Below are 22,699 nucleotides of genomic sequence, written 5' to 3'. Positions count from 1 at the left end.
GTAGGGAAAGACACGGGGATGTCATATGGGCTCCCGGTAAGATCTTGAGGCTAGAGTAAGGTGGGGCGTTTCCACTGGGCATTCGAGACCACAGGCTGCAGTCCCCAGATGGGTTACGTCTGTCCAGGTGATGATTGAGTAGAGTTTCCTCAAGGGGGTCATTTCTGCGTTTGCCTGGTTATCATCTTTGCTATGGGAGGGCACCTTGTGAGTCCATGTCCTGCACTCATGTGTGAGCGCCCTTGTGCCACCCTGCATGAGTCACCTGCACACAGGAGTGAGCAGGGGATGCTCAGGCTCAGGAGGAGTTTGGGTAGGAATCATGAGGGCCCCATGGGGCTGAAACAGGAGAGGTGATGCTCGGGATGGGCCCCTCTGCCCCCAGTTCTTGTTCCCAATGCATCAGTGGTTTTATACAGCTGGCGATGGCAAGCAAAAAGTCAGAGAAGGGGGAATTACTCTGGTGGACACCACTGGGGTGGGATAGAAACCTCATGGCTCACCCTGGCCCTGCTCCTGCCCCAGGTGAACGTTTGTCCCTGGCCCAAGGTGAAGCCATGGCCCTGGTGCTGAGCCCTGATGACAGCTTCAGTCTGACCTCTAAGCCCTGCATGTGACCCCAGACACACGCTGATCCCCCATGCCTTCATCCCAACGGTCTCTGGGGAACCAGGGTGAGACTTGCTATCCCAGGCACCCAGGGCTGATGATGGTAAATCACGGGGAAGGGAGAAAAACAAACTCAGTGGGGCCCGGACCCTATTTTTAGGAGATAATCTCTTCACTCCTGGCAGATTCTGCAGGATGGAGGCCAAGCCCAGCCAAGAGACATGGGAGCGGGCATCCTGGCTGGCCTGGGGGAGCCTGGGAAACTCAGTCAGGATCCTCAGCCGGGGATGGATCCGAGCTGAGGATGATCCCAGCCCTCTGGGCCCAGGTGCTCCGCCCCCCATCCCTCTCAGCGGGCTCTGCTGACTACCTCGGTCCAAGCAGAGCTTTCTGCCCCTCTGCTGGGATCCTCTGCTTGGCCTGTACCCACTCAGAAGTCTTCAGGGTACAAAGGTCTTTGAAGGCAGATCTCATCTGATCCTTCTATCACCCTGTGAGGGTTACTGGTCCCAGTGGAGGATCTTGAAGATCAGGGAGATTAAGAGCTGCAGCTGGGTCTTAGAAGCAGGGCACAAGGTGAGACTGTTTGGTCAAGGTTCGTGTTACTTCTCCAGTAGTGTCCTGCTCCCAGGAGATCCCCCAGAAGGGGGAGAGAGGCCCCAACTCCAGCTCCCACATGGCTCTGCTGGGTGATGCTGGGCTGGAGAGCCCCCTCCAGCCTTGGCACCTTGCCAGCTCCAAGACTCTCTCTGGGTGACACTAAGATATCTCACTGGGTTCAGACTGGTCTGGAGCTGAAGATGGTCGTGGGCCCTCCCTGGTGGGGAGCTCATAGTCTCCCTCTCCCAGGCCCCTTCCAAAGGCACAGGGCCAGATCAAAGGGACCCAGCAGTGAGGATTGGGAGGCGGACTTGGAAAGAATGTAAACATGAGGATATTTTTAAACTTTTTCCAGCCCCAGAGATTACAGCTCTTGAAGCAAGAGGCCCAGAGGTCAGCCCAGCCTTCACTCACAGAGACAGAAGCAATCTTAGGACCTCAGAGACCCCCACCCCACTCACTGCCACCCACACTGTCTGGGACTCTAGCTTGGGCCTCAGGGCAGAAATTCTCCCTCTGATCTCAGCTTCAGAGGGCCTACTGCTGTGGGATAGTGTGTTTCCAACAAGAGGGCCTCAGGGATGTGTGAGGACCCAAAGGATTGAAAGGTTGTGGGGAGTTGCCACTGTGGCTCAGCAGTAACGAACCCGACTAGTATCCATGGGGATGCAGGTTCGATCCCTGGCCTCACTCAGTGGGTTAAGGATCTGGTGTTGCTATGGCTGTGGTGTAGGCTGGTGACTATAGCTCTGATTCGACCCCTAGCCTGGGAACTTCCATATGCTGCAGGTGTGACCCTAAAAACAAAAACAAAAACAAAAAAAAACAAGAAACAACAATAGAAAAGAAATGTTGTGGGGGCCTGCCAGGGGCAGAGCTAGTGCAGAGAGACTGAACTTGGAGACTCCATCCTGGTACACACTGCCCTGTCAGTCCATTAGGTGTGTGTGTATGTGTGTGTGTGTGCGCGCGCGCACATGCATGTTAAAGTCTGCGTGGTGTAAGCTTTCCAGGAGCCCACCCCAGCCCCTCCCTTCTTCCCCTTCCCTAGCACCCCGGCCCCCTCCCCCTTGGACTCCTTGGGTCAGTGGGGGACATAGGAGGGCAGGAGATGGGCTTGAGAGTCAAGGGGAAGAGAACAGGGAAGGTGAGAACATGCTTGCTGGGAACGGAGAGGTGAGGAGGCTGAGGGAGGGGCTGGTCCGGGTCAGACTGGGAGAGCTTCAGGGGACACTGACATGGGAACTGGGGGACTCAGACTCAGCTCCCTTGATTACCCCAGTGTCACAGTGACTCAGGAACTTGGATACAAGCCTCCCTAGATCTCCCTGCTTCACATGTCACGGTGATGTTCTCCCTGGGTTCCATGGCAACAGCCTCTTCCTTCAGAGTGATGCGGTCACCCTCACATTCCCATGTGACGCAGTGCAGCGCACACAGGAGAGACTCATAGAGGGGACTCAGTCACATCATGTGCTGTATCCCAGGGACCCCACATCCTTACCCCATCCATGTCCCCACTGACTAGGATGTCAAAGGGTCAAAGTTCACAGGGGCATTCAGGAGACAGGCCAGGCAGAGGGTACCAGGACAGTGAGGGGCCCTAGCCCCAAAAGAGGCCTTGCTGGCCTTTTTCCATGCTTCAAGGGGCTGCTGTGCCACCTTACCGTGCTTATGGGCCCAGAGAGGGAGAGTGTCCAGTTCCAGGTCGCACAGCTCCCCAGTGGAGGGGAGAGCTCAGGCCCCAGGCCGGGGTGCTCTCCTCCAGGTCCCCTCTGCTGAGGCAGCAGGGGCAGAGGATGAGGCTGGTGCTTTATCATAAGGAGTGGTGGCACTTCAAGCCCAGGACAGTGGGTGGGGGGCAGCAAATAGGTCTGAAGGGGAGAAGGCCTGGAGACTTGCCCTCAGTCTGAGGGCTGGTGCCTCCTGCCTGAAGCAGTAGCCGTGTTGTCCCTGTGTGTGTGCCCACTCAGCAGGGCTGTTGCTATTCTTACCCGCTTGGTGGTGGTGGTGGGGTCAGAGATAGTGCCTGGGTGGGAGCAAGTCATGAGCCCTGGCTCCTTATCGGACACGTTCCCTGGAAACTTGGCAGAGACTGCCAGGCTCCGGGGGCCCGGACAGTGCGGGTGAGGTGGTCACAGGGACAGGGTGGGGGGATGGGCTCACCCAGGACAAGGCCCAGTGCCAGCCTAGCTGCCTCTCCTACAGCCAGGCAAGGGCCCATCAGAACTGGCCTGGGCTTCCAGTGGGATTTCTTCCCATGTGCTCATTAAAACCCTCAAGTCATGCTCAGCTTCCTACCCAGTTCAACCCAGAACACACCACCTTTGCGCGTGCAATGCCCCAGAAGATAAGGTATTGGTTTCCCCACTGAGACGGTAGGCAGGGAGAGCACTGTCCTGGGAGCCGGAGGGGCCCGGCTGACCACTGCCCGGCCCACTTGCTCTGTGACCTTGAGCCCCGCACTTCCCTTTCTCAGAGCTTGGGTTTCCTCATCCTTTCCTGGTGACAAAGTCCAACCATCAGGAAGGTGGACTAACGGCTGCAAATATGTGTGTGTCTGTGCACGTGTGCTCAGGGGTGGGGGCCGGGAAAGGGAGGCACGTGGGTCCCCCACCCTGGAGACTCCCGCCCCATGGATTTTCCATTGGCACGTCGGCACCCTCTCCCCCAAAATAGGCCCTACGAGCCGTGTGCGACAGAGCCCAGACTGAGGGGACTTTTTTTAGCTGCCCTTTGATTGTCAGCTCTCGAGCAGCCGCTATTTTGAGCCCCAACAACTGCAGGAGTAGGGCCAAGTGGGGGCTGGGGTCAGCTCAGTGGGTCTGGCTGGTTCCCCGAAGGCATCCCCGAGAGGGTCAGCCATGCCCTCTCATGCCCAGCGCTGCTGGCAGGGAGAACAGAGCATCTCCTGTGTACTGGGCCCGAGGGCTCAGCCATCTACCTCTAGGGAAGCTGCAGACCTGGCAAAAGCCACCCTCATTTATGGAGCTCACCCCATAGGCTACTGGCCATGGCCACCGAGAGAAGAACACATCCTGGGGATCAACGGAGGTAACACAAGCAAAGCCCTTACTTAGTACAGGGGCTGGCACATCACTGGCCCTCAAAAATGGAAATAGCTCTTATTATTGTTGTCATCACAGCCACAATCATTCTTGATTTTGCTGTCACAGAAACTTTTTTTTTTAATGGGTGCATCCGAGGCATACGGAAGTTCCCAGGCTAGGGGTCTAATCAGAGCTGCAGTTTCTGGCCTACACCACAGCCACAGCAACGCCAGATCCCAGCCGTGTCTGCGGCCTACACCACAGCTCACGGCAATGCTGGATCCTTTAACCCACTGAGCAAGGCCATGGATTAAACCTACATCCTCATGGATAACAGTCAGGCTGAGCCACAATGGAAACTTTCAGAAACATTTTTAACAGGTTTCCTTCCAGTCTTTTTTCTGTGCATTTATCTTACTGTCACTGAGCTCAGGTCATAATATTCCCCCGCTGCCCCACACTTGGTTTCAGCAGAAAGGAGCCTCTAAGTCTGTTGAGGTGCCTCTCTTGGCATCTCTGGGCCCTACCCCCAGGGGTTGGTCCTCTATAGATGGTCATTGGGGGCCATGACCCCTGAGATTGTACTTGACCTCCAGTGTCTGTGGTATGCCCACACTTCTGTCATCTCCTCAAATGTCATCAGCCACTGCCCCAAAGGCTTCCAGGGCCCCAGAGTTTGAAAGTCAAGTTCTAGCTGCTGGGTCCTCAGATGGTCCCTGTATCTGGATTCTAGAACTCTCTGGCTAGCACCTAAGGAAATGGGCTTATTTCCACAGATAGATATGAGAAAGAATTTTCTGGCTATTCAGGTGGGTAAGATTAGGCAATGGATCATGAGGACAAATGATCCATTTGTCGGCTTCCTGATCTTTATGTGGGGGACAGGGCGGGTAGGGTATGGGCTGCCAAGAAAAAGGGTTGAGATAGAAAGCCAGATTCTGGGAAGTGGCTGGGCAGGGAGAGAAAGGCAGCGTGGCTGAGCCAGGCCTTCCCCTTCCCGGCTGGGGTCATTTCCCAGCAGGGCAGCAAGGTCAGCTGGGGTTGGGGGTCATATGTTTTACCCTCACCCCAAATGGTTACTGCACAAGGTGAGACTTCCTTGTTACCCGAAGGACAAAAATAGATCCCAGGTGATGGCCAGTGATCCATGCCCAGAACCACCCGAGTTATTCTGAGAGTGGCAGGCACAGGGCCAGCCCAGGCTTGGACAAGTGGGAGTGAGTTGGAAGTGGCATCCTCAGCCTGTGGGCTCTCCCTGCCCTTTTGGGAATCCTGATCAGGATGCGGGGATGGGAGAGGCCAGAGCTGTATGCAGGCTGACCCTCCATAGGTGGGCCTAGATTCTTGACTCAGCTCTGTGACCTTGAGCAAGCCACTTGACATCTCCGAGCATCAGCTTCCTTCTCAACCAATGGGAACGTTGATTCCTGTGTCTCAGTGTAGCTGAGAGGACCCTGCGAAGCTGACACATGGTGCTGGGTAGATGCGTGAGTTTCTACTTCAGCTGCCCTAGAATTCAGAGAGGACAAAGGCCTTTCCTGCATAACCCCACCACCAAAAGGCCCCTTCCCTGCTGATCTGAAGGAACCAGAGTCGGGCACAAAAACATGTCTCTGGAAGGGCCTGTGGGGATTTTCCAGGAACAACTCCATCGAGCTGGAGAATTCCATTTCTGGCCCTGCTGCCCACGGCTCAGGCTAAGGAGGGGATGCTCCGGCTCATTCCGGTTCTGCCCAGTTCCTGCTCCTCGCTGCAAAGCCCAGATCAGGGTGTTCCGCTCCGTATTTGCTTGCTATTTGCGGTGGAGTGTGAGGGGCCTGAGGCTCCAAAGTCCCCCTGAGGCCCTGACACAGAACAGTGTGGGGCACAGCTGGTCCTCTCCTGACCCCCACCCCTTCCTGGGGCCCTTCCTCTTCTTCACCCAGCATGTCTCAGCATTTTCCCTGAAGCCGGTCCCCTGCCCTAGGGGTCACCCCGGATAAACACGGACAAGCCAATATGATGGATGCTGACTTGGTGGAGGAGATGGCACCTGACCCAGCTTGGGGGTGGGGGTGACAAAGGCAGCTGCAGTGGGGAAGGGTGGCCAGGCTGGGACATCTGCCCGGGCAGAAGCTCAGAGGACTGGGACACACTGTGATGTCTCCGTGAAGCTAGAGAACAGGTTTGAGGGAGTCGAAAGGGCACTGAGATCCAGCTGGGAGTTGAAGGCAACTCATTTATTTGCTGAGATAGAATTGGACCCTACCCCCCTTCCCACTCCAGGCCTCTCCCCTCCACCGCTACCCTCGTGAGGGTTTTCCCTGGGTTTGGCCAGAAACAGGGGGAGTCCTATCAGGGCAAAGCCAGGCTCCAAATAGGAATCGCAAGATAACAGGGTGTTAGAGGTAGCCCCGAGGGGACCCAGCTCAGCTCATCATAAGGCATAGTCCACCCTCTGCGATATTCCTGCCCCCATGAAATGAACCTTCTGCCCACAGGGGTCCCCGGGGGAGTGACAGGACACTCAGATCTGCTGGAAGCAAAGCTTTTGCAGGGTCCCAGCTGAGCCCTGGGGAACCCCCAGACCCTCTCTGCCATTTTATCGCAACTTCAGCCCAGCACCTGCGCCCTCTCCACCTCTCAGGAGGGGGAACGTGCCCCCCCTCCACTCTGCAGGCTGGCGCCAAGGTTTATGATCCAGCCTAGAAGACGCTGAGAGCCACACGGGTGGAAAAAGTTAGCCGGTTCTAAATCAGCCAGCCTTTGGGTGATCTCATCCCCTTCCCAATATAGTTGCGGTCCCCTCCCCCAGGGCGGCCCGTGGCCAATGGGCTTAGTCACGAGGGAGCTGGTGGAGGGGTGTGCATGAGGTCTGGGGAAGGATTTCAACTTGGGGTTACACTGTACATTCTGGTTTGCAATCTGATTTCCCACCCCCTCATTTACTGTATTTACAGTGAGCAGTTTCCTGTCAAATAAAGATCTTCCACCATCACTTTTAAAGTCCACCCAGATGGATGCACCAGGATCTCTGTGTCCAATATGTGGAGGAAGGACATGTCAGCAGGGTCCGGTTTCTCTTTCTTACAAACACCAGTGCCATGACTATTTTTGTTCAAACCCCTTGTGTAGCTGTCTGGTCCTCCCTCCTCCCTCCCTCCTTCCCTTTCTCTCTCTCAGATAAATTCTAACAGGTGCTGGGCGGGAGAGCAGGCTGCACTGTGTGACTGATGAGTTCTGAGCCTTCCCCTAAGCCAGCGGTGCCAGGCCCAGGGCAGCCAGGGAATCAGGAACCAGTCCAGGGCTATGGGGTCAGGGGAGCAGGGCAGACTCTGGTCTGTTGATCCCTCCTGCCTGCTCAAGGCCAGCACCACCTCCAGCTTCCACCTGCCCTTGCCTTCCCAACCCCACAGGCCAGGCTGACTGGGACGCATGGAAAGGCCACACACAAGGTCTGTCCTTTGTTGTATCCACACAGCCCCACTCCCAGGCACAAGCAAAGGGCCCCCACAATCGATCCTATTCATGTCTCGCCAAGTACTCCCCCACCTTAGGTTAGAATGTGTCCATGGACTGAGAGCTTACTCCTTCCTGCCAGGCTTTTGGGGAACAGATAGGGCATTAAAACAAAAAAATCAAACGAGAGTTTCCCTTCTGGCTCAGTGTGTTAATAACCCGACTAGTATCCATGAGGGTATGGGTTCGATCCCTGGCCTCACTCAGCGAGTTTAAGGATCCAAAGCTGCTGTGAGCTGTGGCATAGGTCGCAGATGTGGCTCAGATCCTGTGTTGCTGTGGCTGTGGTGCTGCAGCTCCAATCTGACTCCTCCTAGCCTGGGAACCTCCATATGGTGCAGGTGCGGCCCTAAAAAGGAAAAGAAAAATTCAAATGAATAGATATTCAACAGAATTGCATGATCTCTTAGAAGCCACATGAAAGCTAAGAGAAAGCTTTGGAGTCAGACACCAAGATTTAAAACTCAGCTTTGCATTTACTAGTTTTGTGACCCTGAGCACATCATTGCACCCCTCCAGGCTCAGTTTCACCACCTGTAAAATGGGTTCATAATATTTGTGTGATTTTAAGGGACTAGCTCACGTGATTATGGAGGCTGAGAAGTCCCACCACCTGCTATCTGCAAGCTGAAGGCACAGGAAAGCCAGTGCTGTGGTTCCAGTCCAAACCCAAGGGCCTATGAACCAGAGGAGCCAAGGATATAAGTCCCAGTCGGAATCCAAAGCCTTGAGAACAGGAGCATCAGAGGTCCGAGAGCAGAAGACAGAGGTCCTCACTCAACAGAGAGCAAATTTTCTCTTCCTCCCACCTTTTGTTCAATCCTAGCCCTCAATGGATTGAATAATGTCCACCCACTTCTTACTCAGTCTACTGATTAAAATGCTAAACTGGTGTTCCTGTCATGGCTCAGCAGAAACGAATGGGACTAGTATCCATGAGGATGTGGGTTCGATCCCTGGCCTCTCTCAGTGGGTTATGGATCCAGCACTGCCGTGAGCTGTGGTGTAGGTTGCAGACATGACTCGGATCCTGCGTGGCTGTGGCTGTGGCTGTGTCATAGGCAGGCAGCTACAGGTCCAATTCGACCCCTAGCCTGGGAACCTCCATATACCATGGGTGTGGCCCTAAAAAGACACACACACACAAAAAGCTAATCTCTTCTGGAAATACCCTCACGGACGTGCACAGAAATGTTTTTACCAGCTACTGGGCACCCCGTAGCACCGTTAACACATAAAATTAACCATGACAGGGAGTTCCCGTCGTGGCTCAGCGGTAACGAATCTCATTAGTATCCATGAGGTTGCAGGTTTGATCCCTGACCTTGCTCAGTGGGTCAAGGATCTGGTGCTGCCATGAGCTGTGGTGTAGGTCGCAGACACAGGTTGGATCCCGTGTGGCTGTGGCGTAGGCCAGCAGCTACAGCTCTGATTAGACCTCTAGCTTGGGAACCTCCACATGACACAGGTGCAGCCCTAAAAAGACAATAAATTAAGTAAATAAATAACTATCACAACCATCTCTCAGATTCACCAGCTATCAGGACTTTGCTGCACAATAACTTTGTCAATCCCCAGGGTCACTTCTGCTATATTCTATTGGTTACAAGTAAGTTGCTAAAGTCAGCCCAGGTTCAAGAGGAGGGGAATTTGACCCCACAGCGTGATGGGAGGAGTGGCAAGGAGTTTATGATCAACATTAAAACCACAGCCAGGAACAAAAGGTGGAGGGTTCCAGGTTGTGTCCTAGAGGTGACCAAGGGGCTGGCCTGACCCTTGGAAGAAGTGACTCCAGCTTGTGGGGTAAGACAAAGACCACTTTCTTTTTTCTTACTCCCTCCTCTATGTGTGACTATAATGCCCACACACCTGGGGAGGAAGATTCTGAGCGTTCTCCCAAGGGTGAGGGGGAGTCATGGAAGGGTTTGGAGCAAAAGAGTGACATGTTCAGATTTGAGTCTGACCAAGATCACTCTGACTACTGTGTGCTGGCGGAGTTGACCAGAGCGAGTAGTTGTTGCTTAGGGGTGGAGGAGGATAAGGATGGTTTAGACCATTCCTGGGGCTGGGACAGGTGGTGGGCAGGAGGGAGTGGACCTCAGAGCTGCTGGGAGTGGCTGTGGGGTCCGGCTACAGGGATTGGGGGAGATTGGGATGGGAAGGGTTCAGAGATGGGGGGCAGTCCACAGAGAGGAACGCCCACACTGGGGAGACCAGAAAAGGTGACAGCTACTCCCTTGCTTCTCTTGGGAGTCCAACAGTCCCTTTCCCACAAGGAAGGGTTAGTGACCACAGGATAGGGTCCTTCCCCTCCCACCACCAGCTCCTTCCAGCCCCAAGGACATCGAGGATCTGGTGAGGCTGCCTGAAGGATGTTCCAGGTTGCAGTCTGCAGAGCCCCTGCTGGTGAGCCTCAGGGCCTCCTTTCCTCCTGACCTCTTTCCTCCCATTCCTGCTGCGGATGACACTAACATGGCCCGACAGCGACATCTAGAGGCCACCACCCACTTCATGTTGCTTCAGCACAGCATCCCACAGCAAAGGGCCTGTGCCACCAGGGCTCCACATTGGAGTTCCCATCATCCCATCCTCCAGTTTAGTGATCAAGCCACCAGGCAGAGCTCTAAAGGGGCCCAGCTCCTCCATCTTTCCCTGCAAGGCCAAATTTGGGGTCATCAAGGCTCCTGGGATCCCAAGTGAGCCCATGGGTATCCTCCCCTCCCACAAGCCAAGGTTCCCTGTCCCCTCACACAGTGCCCTGCTTTGTTTCAGAAGAAGAGTCATCCCAGCAGCTCAGCCAGCCTCTTCCCACAGAGCCAGCTTCTCACCTCCACCTGTGTCCTGTGTCTTGACTCCCACGTGAGAAGACGCAATGGCCCTCACCTTTCTGTAGTGATCCTTTTAAGCAATTATTCACTGTCATCCATTCCCACTGCAGTTTTGCAGGAACTAAGGTCGCCATCCAGGTGGAGTTAAGCAACTTCAGGCTGAGCACAAGATTCCTGGAGCACCACCCTATTACTTCGCTACCAACCAATCAGAAGAAAGCCACATACCCTGTATTCCTCACCCCAAATTTTCCTATAAAGTTTCCCCTAAAAACCATCTGGGAGTTTGGGTTTTTTGAACATGAGCCACCCATTCTCCCTGTTTGGCCCTGCAACAAACCGTTTTTTTCTGCTCCAAACTCTGAGATTTGGTTTGTCCGGCCTCACTGTGCACAAGAGGTGTTCATTCCTAACGATTTCTCTTTTGCTGGTTCCTCTCTGTCTGCTCCTCCCTTGATCATCCATCCATCCATCTGTCCCTCATCTGTCGTCTTCATTGTACAATCAGCAGGCCATGGAGCTAAGTCTGACATTAGAGTGATGAGTTTGGGAAGGAGAAAAACAAAGACAAATGCCTGTCAGCACCTGTGGTAACACTGCAGGGTACGTAGGGGGATTGAGGTAGGACTTTCTCTTAGTCCTATCCCACCTTCGCGCTGACAAAGAACAAGCCATGTCTTTTCTGAGGTTGCTGCATGGCCTTGCTCACTTCCCCATCTTGAGATCACTCAAGGGACTCCTCCTTGCCCATCCAGCCACATTTGGCCAGCTCCCCGTCAGCCTTCCTTCCCTGCAACTCTTGCCCCTGCTTCCACTATGCCCCTGGAGCCCACGCCCAGACCCCCTAGGCTGGACCTACCCCTGTGCTTCACTCCCCTCGTTCCTTTTGCTGGACTGGCCCCTCCCCATCACCGTTGTACCCAGTGCCATGGGCCTCTCAGCCCCCAGCTGGATGGGGCCATTCCTGGACAGCTCTGCCTGCCTGGCCCTGGAGCAGGCAAGGCATGAGCACGGTGAACTGGACACAGTGGCAGCTCTGTTCTGTTCATCTGCTGCAGGGAGAATGGTGTTGGGTGAATGAGAACTTTCCAGAATCCTGGGAGGGCAGGAAGAGGATCTGAGAAAGAGTGGGCTTTGGCAAGTCCCTCCAAAGACCACTTCTCCAGGCTAAGTAATGTTTTCTGGCCACCTTTGCATCACCAAATGCAACTCGTGTCCACTCACCCACTACCACCTGCTGACAGTGGGTGGTGTGAAGGAAAAGTACGGCATTTATTTGCAGGATGCCAAGTGAGAACAGGTGGCTCATGTTCAAAAGACCCGAACTCCCTCATAGCTGTCAGGGAAAGGTTTTTATTTTTATTTTTTGATTTTTGGCCATACTTGCTACATGTGGAATTCACTCCAGGGACTGAGGACTGAACCCATGCTGCAGATGCAACCTGTGCTGCAACTGTGGTAATGCTGGATCCTTAACCTGTTGTGTCACACGGGAACTTCCTTTTTTTTTTTCCCAGTCAGGGAAGGGTTTTTAAAGGCAAGTTTTAAAGTGAGGGCTGCAGGGTTCAAAAGTTTCTTCTGATTGATTGATGGTGAGGGGTGATGTTTTGGGAATCATCAACCTTCTGGTTCCAACCAGTCTGTGGTCTACAGTGTTTGTGCTCAGCAGGTAGTCACCATCCTCCACCAGGGTGGAGCTCTTAGTTCCTGCAGAACTCAAAGATGTGTGTTGGACTGTGATGACTATCTCTTGAGGAGGAACTAGGATTCTGTTTATGAAGAACTTTGCCTTTCTTGTTTAGCTACTTTGCCTTTGTTTCTGCATTCCCTCACTTATGTAATTAGTAACTGCTTGTACCTGTTCTTTGGAACTCAGGGAAGGCCTAGGAGACTAGGCCTTTTTCTACAAACAAGAAATGGGGGGCGGGGGGGAGGGATGTGGAGGGGCTTTTGTATCTGGGAGGGCCCCGCAATGTCCTGCCCTGTTTCACTTACTCTCTTGCTGGTGAAGGTCAGAACTGGAACTCTGATCCCCTCTCCCAACTTTGCTCCTCCCAGCCAGGTCATCTCCAATTTGGAGCAGGTAAGGTCAAGGCCAATGGGGCAAAGACACTCTGACCCTCTGACCCATAGAAGTCCAGTAAAGGATCACTTGTCCCAGAGGGGTCCACTCGGAGCACCAGCCACCCATGATCACCAGCCTGGGAACTACTTAAGGCTGCTGAGTAGCATCAAGCAAAATGGAAACAAACTCTAGAGGTGAAAGAACAGTATACATTTGTTTCTTCCCCTCTAGTTAAAGAGCATAATTTTTAAAATTTAATTCTCCCTGTTTTCCCTCTATTTTTATCAAGTTCCAGAATGATGGGATATCAGAAAGTATGTAAAGTGATCCTAGCTTCCCTTTGACACCTATTTCTCCTCCACGCCCATCCACCCAGGGCCAAAATTATGACATTTTTTCCTGCATTATTATTGCTTTCTGAAAGTCCAGCATTGGGACAAGTGCATGGGCAATGGACTTGGTTCAAACCCCTGCCCTACTAGTGTCAGGACCATGTTTTTCAGGCTCTGAGCCTGTTTTACGATGTTAAAAAAAAAGAAACGTCTCAATCTTCCTTAGCAGACCTCAGATATTCTCCTTTTTACATTTCCCTCTCTCAAATCTGCTTCTCTTCCGGGCCCAGTTTAACCACCCTAGCCCACACTAAAGTCAGTAACTTAATAATTGTATTTGCCTTCTAAGAAGCATCCATCAGGAATTCCCGTCGTGGCACAGTAGTTAACGAATCTGACTAGGACCATGAGATTGCGGGTTCGATCCCTGGCCTTGCTTAGTGGGTTGGGGATCCGGTGTTGCTGTGAGCTGTGGTGTAGGTTGCAGATGTGGCTTGGATCCAGCGTTGCTGTGGCTGTGGCGTAGGCCAGCAGCTACAGCTCCGATTAGACCCCTAGCCTGGGAACCTCCATATGCCATGGGAGTGGCCCTAGAAAAGGCAAAAATAAATAAATAAATAAATTAATTAATTAATTTAATTTAAAAAAAAAAAAGAAGCACCCATCAGATACCTTCGGAGGCAATGAGTTATAGCTCAGTCAGTGGGGGAGGGATGGAGTGGAGTCTTCCATACCACCTAGGTAGCTGCCTAGACCTTGTCACCAAATTTAAGATCAACAAAGAAGCTGCTTTTACAAGGCCAGTTAAAGAATGTGAAATCCCAGCAGGCCTTGGCCCTGAGTGTGTGGAGAGCCACACAACAAAAGCCTTTATTTCCCCTTCCTTCTTTTCAGATCCCCACACACAGGGTTAACACTAAGCAAGGACTTCTTGTAGGGTCAGCAGTCACCATAAATTTGCACAGAAAACTTCTCTTCTGGGGAACCCTCCTACACTGTTAGAGGGAATGTACGTTGGCACAGTCGCCATGGAAAACGGTTCAAAGGTTCTTCAGAAAATTAGGGATAGAGTTACCATAAGATCCAGCAATCCCCCCTGGCATGCATATATCCAGATAATTCAAAAAGATACATACACCCTTATGTTCATAGCAGCACTATTCACAATAGCCAAGACATGGAAACAACCTAAATATCCATCAACAGATGAATGGATTAAGATGTGGTACATACACACAATGGAATACTATTCAGCCATAAAAAATGAAATCATGCTATTCACAGCATTGGATGGAACTAGAGATTATCATACCAAATGAAGCCAGAAAGAGAAAGACACATACCATATGATATTACTTATATGTGGAATCTTAAAAAAATGACACAAAATAACCTATCTACAAAACAGAGACAGACATGGAGAACAAATTCGTGGTTGCCAAGGGCAGGGGCGGGGGGTTGGGGAGGCATGGAATGGGAGGACGTAGTTAGCAGATATATGCTATTATACATGAAGGGGAGAGTCAGTAAGATTCTACTGAAAAAAAAAAATCCTACTGTATAGCACAGAGAACTATATTCAGTGTCCTTTGATGAACTATAATGGAACAGAATATTAAGGAGGATACATATATGTATGACCAAATCACTCTGCCGTACAGCAGAAATTAACACAACATTGTAAATCAACTACAACACTTTTTTTTTGTCTTTTTAGGGCTGCATCCATGGCATGCGGAGGTTCCCAGGCTAGGGGTCGAGTCAGAGCAGTCAGAGCTACAGCTGCCAGCCTACACCACAGCTCACGGCAACACTGGATCCTTAACCTACTGAGCGAGGCCGGGGATCAAACCTGCATCCTCATGGATGCTAGTCAGATTCGTTTCTGCTGAGCCATGATAGGAACTCATACTTGCATAAATTTTTTTTAAAAAGGCACTGTCAGAACAAAATATAAAAACTTCTACCCCAGGATGCTGGAACTGAATAAAACAATAAAATGTTAAATATGGAGGGGGAGTCAACACTTCTCTTTTGGATGGACTTCTGAACAGCCTAAATATTAATATTCTGGGAGCTCCCTGGAGGCCTAGCAGTTAATCTGGTATTGTCACTGCTTTGGCTTGGGTCATTGCAGTGGTGCTGGTTGGACCCCTGGCCTGGGAACTTCTGTATGCCTCAGGCGCTGCCAAAAAGAAATCAATATTCAGAAACAAAAGAAATCAAGTATCATTTTGCCTCTTTTATGTACAAGTTTCATTTAAATATCTCTCATGGTTAGAAAATCAATGTCAAAAACAACATTGGTATACGGCTTGAAAACAAATGCAGTAAATATTAAAGAACATGGGTTAATAATTTTTCCAAGTAAATGCTTGATCAGAAATATTTTCCAGGAGGTCAGTTAAATAAATATCAGGTGCCCGAGGCACCGGGGACAGAGCCTCAGCCTGCTCAGGAGATGGTGGCGGGCAGTCCAAGTGGCTTTCCCACTTGGTGATACACATGGCAGCTCATACAAGTGGCACCACCAGCCTTTATCCCCAGCTCCAAAGCCAAAGTAGGGCTTTTTCTGCTATGGAAAAGAGTCAAGTCCAGAGACAAATAAACTGCCTAAGATGAAACTGGGGTAGCTCAGTCCAGGATATTCTGGTTTAACCTGGGCAGTTAAGGCCTCCCCAAAATTGTCCAACAGAAATCGGTCACTAGGGACTGATGGATCAAAGAGTCAAGCCAGACTCCTTCTGAACACATTTTGTTTTGTTGTTGTTCTATTCAACTATACAATTATTCTCTTAAGTTTGAGCTGTTTATATTTCACTCATATTTACAAGATGCCAGCTCAGTTGGGTCTAATCTCAATTTTACCCACTCTTTTTTTTCTGCTGCATCCATGGCATCTCTAAGTTCCTAGGCCAGGGATTGACCTGAGCCACTGCAGTGACAACACGGGACCCTTAACCCACTGCGCCACAAGAAAACTTCTACCCACTTGATCTTTTAGGCTAATCAGACTTCTGGGAAAAATATGTTTATATATTAACATAGCTCAACGTTTACATTCCCATTATACTAAATCAGCTTTAATGTTACAAATAACATCTCAGAAAATTGAATAAGTAACTTGACCTAGCATACTAACTTGATCTTAGAACTTTTCTATCCATTTTGGCGCATCCCTAGAATCCACAGAACCCTATTATTCATACATAAAACAATATCTAAAGTATGCCAATATTACCGATGTTCTTTACCTAAAATAATAAACAATTTAAAGCACCAAAGCATACTTTATTTGAAAGTGACATCCTAAATATTAAGCAATCTCATTTTTTAGTTCATTTTAGAAGTCTCAATATCAAAATCTTTACATAAAAGGAATGATACGTGTTTTGGAAGACCTGACAAGTACCACCACCCCCCTCTCAAATCCCAGTGTCCTCAAGCGGTGGCCCATATGCCTCAGGAAGGCCAGTGACAGTAGAATGGTGGCCAGGGGGTCAGAGATGCTGGGGTTTAACCAGAAGGAGGTGCTCCTTGGAGCATTCATGGCCAAGAGCAGACGGGGTTCACAGTGGGAAAAAGCAGATGATAAAGCAGCCTTTCTTCTCTCTCAATACACCGATTATAAAGCAGGAAATCTATTAGCAGAGAAAACCCAGATCCACTTGAAGAAACAGGTGGGAAGTCTGCATTCTCTCAGCTGTCCCACAAGTTACTTAATCAGCTATATTTATGACCCACACTAGGCTCCATAACAGGATTCAGACACTCAGTATGTAAACCCAGTAACTGCTCCGAGGGTGCGTCAGGGTTCATCTGGCATAAAGAACAAAGGACCTGCAGACAAGCAGTCTTCGGCTCTAGCAGCAAACCTTCATGCAAGCTGAGAGATGGTGATTCATGTCTTATTTCTGAATTAAGATCTAGGGGATCAGAAGGAATATTAATGGTTTCGGAATAAAAGGACCAAGGCCTAAGCACTCAAAAGAGAATTTCTTAGATGAAGCCACATCACTAAACAGCTGCACTGGAAAACAAACGGAAATATCCCCGGGCTGGAAGTTTCCCAGCATCTGAATGTCCTGAATGTGAACATGAGGAAGTCAAACCTAGCTATTTGCTTTCCTTTCAGTGGGTGGCTCGAGGGAGTTGAGATGGAGACAGATCAATTTAAGATTGAGCAGGAACCTAAAAAGTGTCAGTTTTGTGGGATTATAGTTGTGTTTCCATTTAGGGACACGTTTCCTGTTGTTGAAATGCTACAGCAATTTAGACCATGAAGTTCATCCTCCCAAAAAAGGATCCACGTGGCTTAATTTTCAAATAAACACAGACTGTGCAGCCCAAGAAAGCCATTACTAGTTACATCTGGTTCTTCCCCAACTCCTATACTAAATAAGTCTGGTTCCCCAGAAGTAGCAATGGCGATTTATCCCCAGTCTGAGGGCAAGTGTCCCATCAGACAAATCTCGTCCTCCCTGTGTCCCTCCAGATGCAACTAGTGAGCCCTGGTTAGTGACTGTTCTCAGGTCCATGCTTTCACCTCTCCAGGTTCAGGCTGAATCTAAAGTCCACAATCTACGGCATAAGCAAGTCCTGCCTAAACTGCCTGTCATGGTCACCACATGCAATGTTGAAATTTTCTCCTTCCCTGCAACCATGCGGAGTGGGAACATTCTTTCTAGACAGTATTGCACAGTCAGCAGCAGGGTGAGGGAGTTCAGCATAACAGAGGGGGAAAGAGCATTAGGAGGAATTAGAAGAATGTTTGAGAGGTATAATCAGAAAGGGTAAGTGCTGTGAGTACATCTGCAGAGATTTACTAAACCCCAGAGGAAATTTTATTAATGCAGGAGGCCAGGAGTTAAGGCTCAGACAGAAGTGATCTCCTAGCACAGCTCAAAGGTTCAGGGGGTGGGACTTAGTGGAAGGGCCCCAAAGCAACACAAATAAATTCAGCTGGTCCAGAGGTCTGGCAGCCTTCACCCTCAGCTGAAAACCAAGAAAACCCATTCTAAGCATGCTTGTTTACAGCAGGCCCTGTTTGCAAGTTTAAGGACTCAGTTTCGAGATAAACTAAATCTGAACTAGAATGCAGCATTACAAAATGTTTTCACAAGTAAAATCACACACAAAAAGTTACAATATTGCATAGAAACATATTCTGCAATATGCTTTGTAAACCTAGGTCTTTTAGTAACTTTAAAATAAAAAACAAACAAAACCTCCCTTCATAGTCTAGAAGTCCATGATTGTGAATTGAGGAGAATTATCAAGTTTGCAGATTTTGCAAGACCCCAGGAGATCTTGAAGTCCTTCATATTCTTAGAATCATGATTAAATACACCTTTCAAGGGCTCAGGCTGGCAGTTTAACACCAGTGTCTTTATAAAAGGACTTGGGTTCCACGAGCCCAAGCCAATTCTCTGGTCTCTGTGCTCTGCTCTCTCTGCATAGAAGAGGACACCAAAACACTCAGGGATGTAAAATCACCGCTAGTATTTTTAAACCTAAATTTTTTTTTCTCTTATGTTAGTCTCTTACTAAGCAAGCTATATCTGCCTGCCCTTTTAACACTAAGGTTTCAAAAGCCAGTTTAAGAGTAAGTGAAAATGTCTTAGAAGAGCATTTAAGTTAACTTTGGCAATAGGATGGGAGACCCTTAACTCCCCTTGTAAGATGCATCAATTGAGTCGGAGTTAAAATACACCACAGTGACAGTGATATCATCCCTGTACATCCTGGCCAAGTCCTCGGGCAATGTCAGCATGGTTGACAGCCGCTCCGGCTCCATCTCCCCATACTCGTTGCTCCCTATAGCGTATCTGATCAGGCGCGTGGCAGCATTTTGGTCAGCAGCCTGGAGCCCCTGGGCTTTCCTCTGCAGCAGCAGGCTCTGCATGAGTCCCAGGTTGCCGGGTCGCTGGGCCAGGTCTGGCTTGTGCCGACCCCCTTCGGCCAAGTGCTCCACTACCAGCCTCACCACATCCTCATTGCCCAGCACGTCCCACAGGCCATCTGAGGCCAGCACAAGGAACTTGTCCTGGGGCCTCAGCCTGTGGTATGTGACCTCAGGCTTGGCTGTCAGGTAAGGTGGAGTGTAATAGTTGGGGGGGGTGAACTGGTAAATGTTGAGGGCCTCGGTGTCAAAGCCCCGCTCTAGGACGCTTTGCTGCAGCTCCTTACTCCACTTCAGCTGGACGTCCCCGAAGGCCCTGCAGGGCATGAGGACGCCCAGCAGCCTGTTGTCCAGGATGACTGTCCTGTCCTCTGACTCAGGATGCTCTCTCTTTAGCCGAGACAGCTCAGATGGATTCCAGGCATTGTGGTCCCGGGTGAGGGGCAGACAAGACCACATGCCATTGTCCTCCTGGACACCAAGGATGGCCCGGCAGTCACCGGCATTCGCCACATGCAAGTGAACTCCATCGACATGGGCTATGCAAGCCGTTGCCCCGGAGAAAGCAACCTGGAGTGAAAGGTTCCTGGTCATCTCATCTTCCAGGGGGGCCTGGATCTCTAGCGAGATGTCAGAATCCAGTCTCTGGAAGGAGTATGTTAATGCTTCCTCAGTGTTCAGCCCCATTTCCATGTGCAGGTCCAACAGCTCCTGCCAGTAGACACGGAGGTGGTCAAGGTGCAGTGACGTGATATCCTTGTAGATACTGTCCCCTGGGTGCTTGAGCCACTGCAGGATGGGCAGCAGAGGCTTCATGCTTTCCATGGCCCCCTCCATCTGCTCCAGCGTCTGCTGGGACATCAGTGACACTGCCACATAGTAGAAGAGCCTCTCACTCACTGCTTGAGCGCATGCGTGGCCACCGTGTCCATCGAAGACACCAAACATCAGCCCGTTGGTCTGCAGGCAGGCAGCTACACCTCGCCGGTCTTCCACAGGGGAATTGGCAGCCAGCTGGTTGCTCTCAAACCTCAATACTGAATTTGGGACTCTGCTGACGAGGTCAAGAATCTTGTGTGCCGACTCACCAGCTCTCAGCACTTCATTTACCTGTTCGGGGCTGAGCTGCAAGTGGAAATCCTCTTCCTCTGTTGAGGTGTGTCTATAGGCTTTCCGCAGAGCAAGGCCATCACATGGGGCAATGTTTTTTAAGGTGGCTGGCCCCCGGGCAAAGAGCCTCCATTTTGATTTAATCCTATTTGAGGCACATCTTGAATATAAACGTTGCCCCCCTTGTAATGTGGCAATGCCGTTCCTTGCAGAACTTAAAATCCAGTAGGACACAGTACTCGACATTCTGCAACTGTACAATATGTTCCTTCAGCAAGACTTTTTTTTTTTTTAATCTGAAAGTTTAAGAGTTTTAAATTTAATTTCTTAAAAATACTGACTTCTGAAAACATTTAATCTCAAAATACTTAAGCAAGTCTCCCTGCTTCCTATTATAACATATAATAAACACGTTCCAGAAAATGTACAAAATGTACACTCTCTCTGCTCTTACAGAGCCACATTTTCCTCGTTTCCAAATCCACTCCCTTGCCAGAGCCCAGTGCCTCGCTCCCATGTTCACTCTCCCCAGTAGGCTTTAAGTGTTTATTTAAACATAAGCTCTCTTTCTTGCTCCCCAGCCATACTGGTGGCTGTACTCAACTGGAGGCCCTCCAGCATGTAAGACAGGAAGATGGTGGCAGCAAAGAAGACAGAAAAGTCACTGGGGTCAGACCAACATTAAGCTCTAACTCATTATGGAAAATGTAAAGTCTGTGCTGGGGTACGAACAGCCTCTAAAAATTATCAGACAAGGCAAAGTGGACCCAATCATCCTCACCAACACGTGTCTAGCCTTGAGGAAATCTGAGCTGGAGCACTATGCCATGTTGGCCAAAACAATGTCCAGCACTGCAGGGCAGTAATTTTGAATTGGGCACAGCATGTGGAAAATACTCCAGAGGATGCAGGCTAGTACTGATCCAGGTGATGATTAGAAGCATGCCAGAAGAGACTGGAGAAAAGGAAGCCATGCAAAAATTTTCTTTAATAAACTCTCCAGAGCTTGTTCTACTTATATACAAATGAATGCATACATGTGTGCATGCTCCATAAATTTAAGAACCATGGCTGATCTACTCACCAGTGGTTCTCCAGTGCCCAGGCCTGTACCTTGCAAAATAAGCCCTCAAACAATGGCGAAACATGGCAAGTTCAGAGGACCCAAAGCACACGCAGTATGACCCTAGCTGTCTAGCATTAGACACACGACGTCACTTGCCTGAGCTCCAGTTGTCGGTAGGATGCGAATAAGTTTCATAAGGATTTCTGTGAGGATTTAAAGAAATATAACCCTTTGAAAAGAGTATTATTACTTTTACCGTTAAGTGTATTATTGGAGATTTAGAGGTTGTTTCCACTGCCTATTTGTGAAATACCAAACCGCAATACCTAACACATCAACCTATTCCCTACTTGCTTATTTCCCAAGACTGGAATCAGTAGGTCAAAGGGTGTAGACGCATACTGCCAAACTGATTTCCAAAAGGTTCGCATCTGCCTCTGCAAGGGCATGAAGGAAACAGTTTTCCTAGCACTTTCAACAGCCTCTAGCGGTATTTTTCCTTAGACAAAAAAGCTGTTCTATTTTCTAGTTTCTCTGGTGACTCGGGAGGAGGAGCCTTTCCACGTGTTTTTGGATTTCGTTTAGGAATCCTGCCCTCCCCAAGTTTGTCTGTGGGGGTAAAGGGAGCTCCCACACTTGAAGACCACTCCCCCTCTCCTCAGCCCACGCCGCCCAACTAGGAGTAGGAGCGGTTGGCCAGGGCGCACAGAAGGCGCCTCCCCGCGCCCGCGCCCCTTCCCCCCCGCCCAGCAGAGAAGCGAGCAGCGATGCCCGATGCAAGGCGGTCTGCCGCAGCCCGGACCCAAATAATTTCGCATATCTAAGAAAACAGGTCCCCAAGTCAAGTTTCTGACCCACAGCCTCATAGATAAGAGCGTGGCCTCCGGAGTCCACTAAACCCGATCTCCTTCAAACCCTGGCGCGGCTACGTCCCTGAGCTCCAGCTTCTCAGTCCATAAAAAGAGAAACTAAGTCGCGAAGCGGCGCTCACAGGGCTACTCTGAAACAGCCAGTGCGGACGTCCCTGTACGCAGCCCAGGGTTCGCCGTAAGGCCGCGGGCCCACGTGGCGCGTGTGCGCGAGAGGGATGACGGCAGTTGAGGCCAAGGCTCTTCCGGTTCGCCGCGGGCCCGCCCCCTCACCTCACCTCACCTCACCTCACCTCCGCTCTCCACCCCAGCACCTGAGCCGACGCCGTGGGCCGGAGCGGGCCTGGGGCTGGCCAGGCCCGGCGCGATAAGAGGCGTTCACAACCCGCGTAGCCCACTTCCCTACCTCAGGTCCTCTCCCTCCTCTCACCTGCTTGCGCCGAGGCCTCCGGGCTCGCCCCCTCAATTCCGCGCCTGCGTGCAGTGCTGCGGCTGCAGCCACCCAGGACTCGCCTCCCTGAAAGTACCTCTAGTGCAGATCCCCGGCTGCTGGAGAAGGAAGCATCCTCTTGCCAGTCTTTATTGGTTCATCTGTGGAGGCGGGCCCATGACGGACAGCAGAATTGCCCAATGGCTGAGGAGGACAAGAGGGCGGGACCCGGAGGGGCCAAATCCGGTTCCTCCTCAACTTCCCCCGCCCACCTCCATCCACCCTCCGGGCTCCTCCGGACTATAGGCAGCCTCCTAGACGCTCCCGACTGTAGGTAGCC

The 22,699-nt window shown here is 50.8% G+C and overlaps 1 protein-coding gene across 2 annotated transcripts; it reads right to left on the bottom strand.

Annotated features, from left to right (window-relative positions):
* Nucleotides 1-16,252: 16,252 nt before the first annotated feature.
* On the bottom strand, nt 16,253-22,487 carry PDP2 (pyruvate dehydrogenase phosphatase catalytic subunit 2). 2 transcript variants are annotated; one of them, XM_047791228.1, is made up of 2 exons: nt 22,360-22,487; nt 16,253-20,290 (listed from the first exon to the last, which is right to left on the bottom strand). In XM_047791228.1, the coding sequence occupies exon 2, from the start codon at nt 20,238-20,240 to the stop codon at nt 18,648-18,650; it is 1,593 nt and encodes a 530-aa protein (XP_047647184.1). In that variant the 5' UTR covers nt 20,241-20,290; nt 22,360-22,487; the 3' UTR covers nt 16,253-18,647. The 2 variants fall into 2 exon arrangements, with proteins under 2 accessions (XP_047647184.1, XP_047647185.1); XM_047791229.1 differs by lacking the exon at nt 22,360-22,487 and adding an exon at nt 21,217-21,750.
* Between the last annotated feature and the right edge of the window lie 212 nt (nt 22,488-22,699).

Source organism: Phacochoerus africanus, chromosome 8 (genome assembly GCF_016906955.1).
Source record: "Phacochoerus africanus isolate WHEZ1 chromosome 8, ROS_Pafr_v1, whole genome shotgun sequence".
Classification (NCBI taxonomy): Eukaryota; Metazoa; Chordata; class Mammalia; order Artiodactyla; family Suidae; genus Phacochoerus; species Phacochoerus africanus.
This window is presented reverse-complemented; position numbering and strand designations above follow the sequence as displayed.

Bases quoted from the DNA above. Each gene is read 5' to 3' on its own strand.
- PDP2 (XM_047791228.1), bottom strand. From the start codon at position 20,240: ATGTCGAGTACTGTGTCCTACTGGATTTTAAGTTCTGCAAGGAACGGC.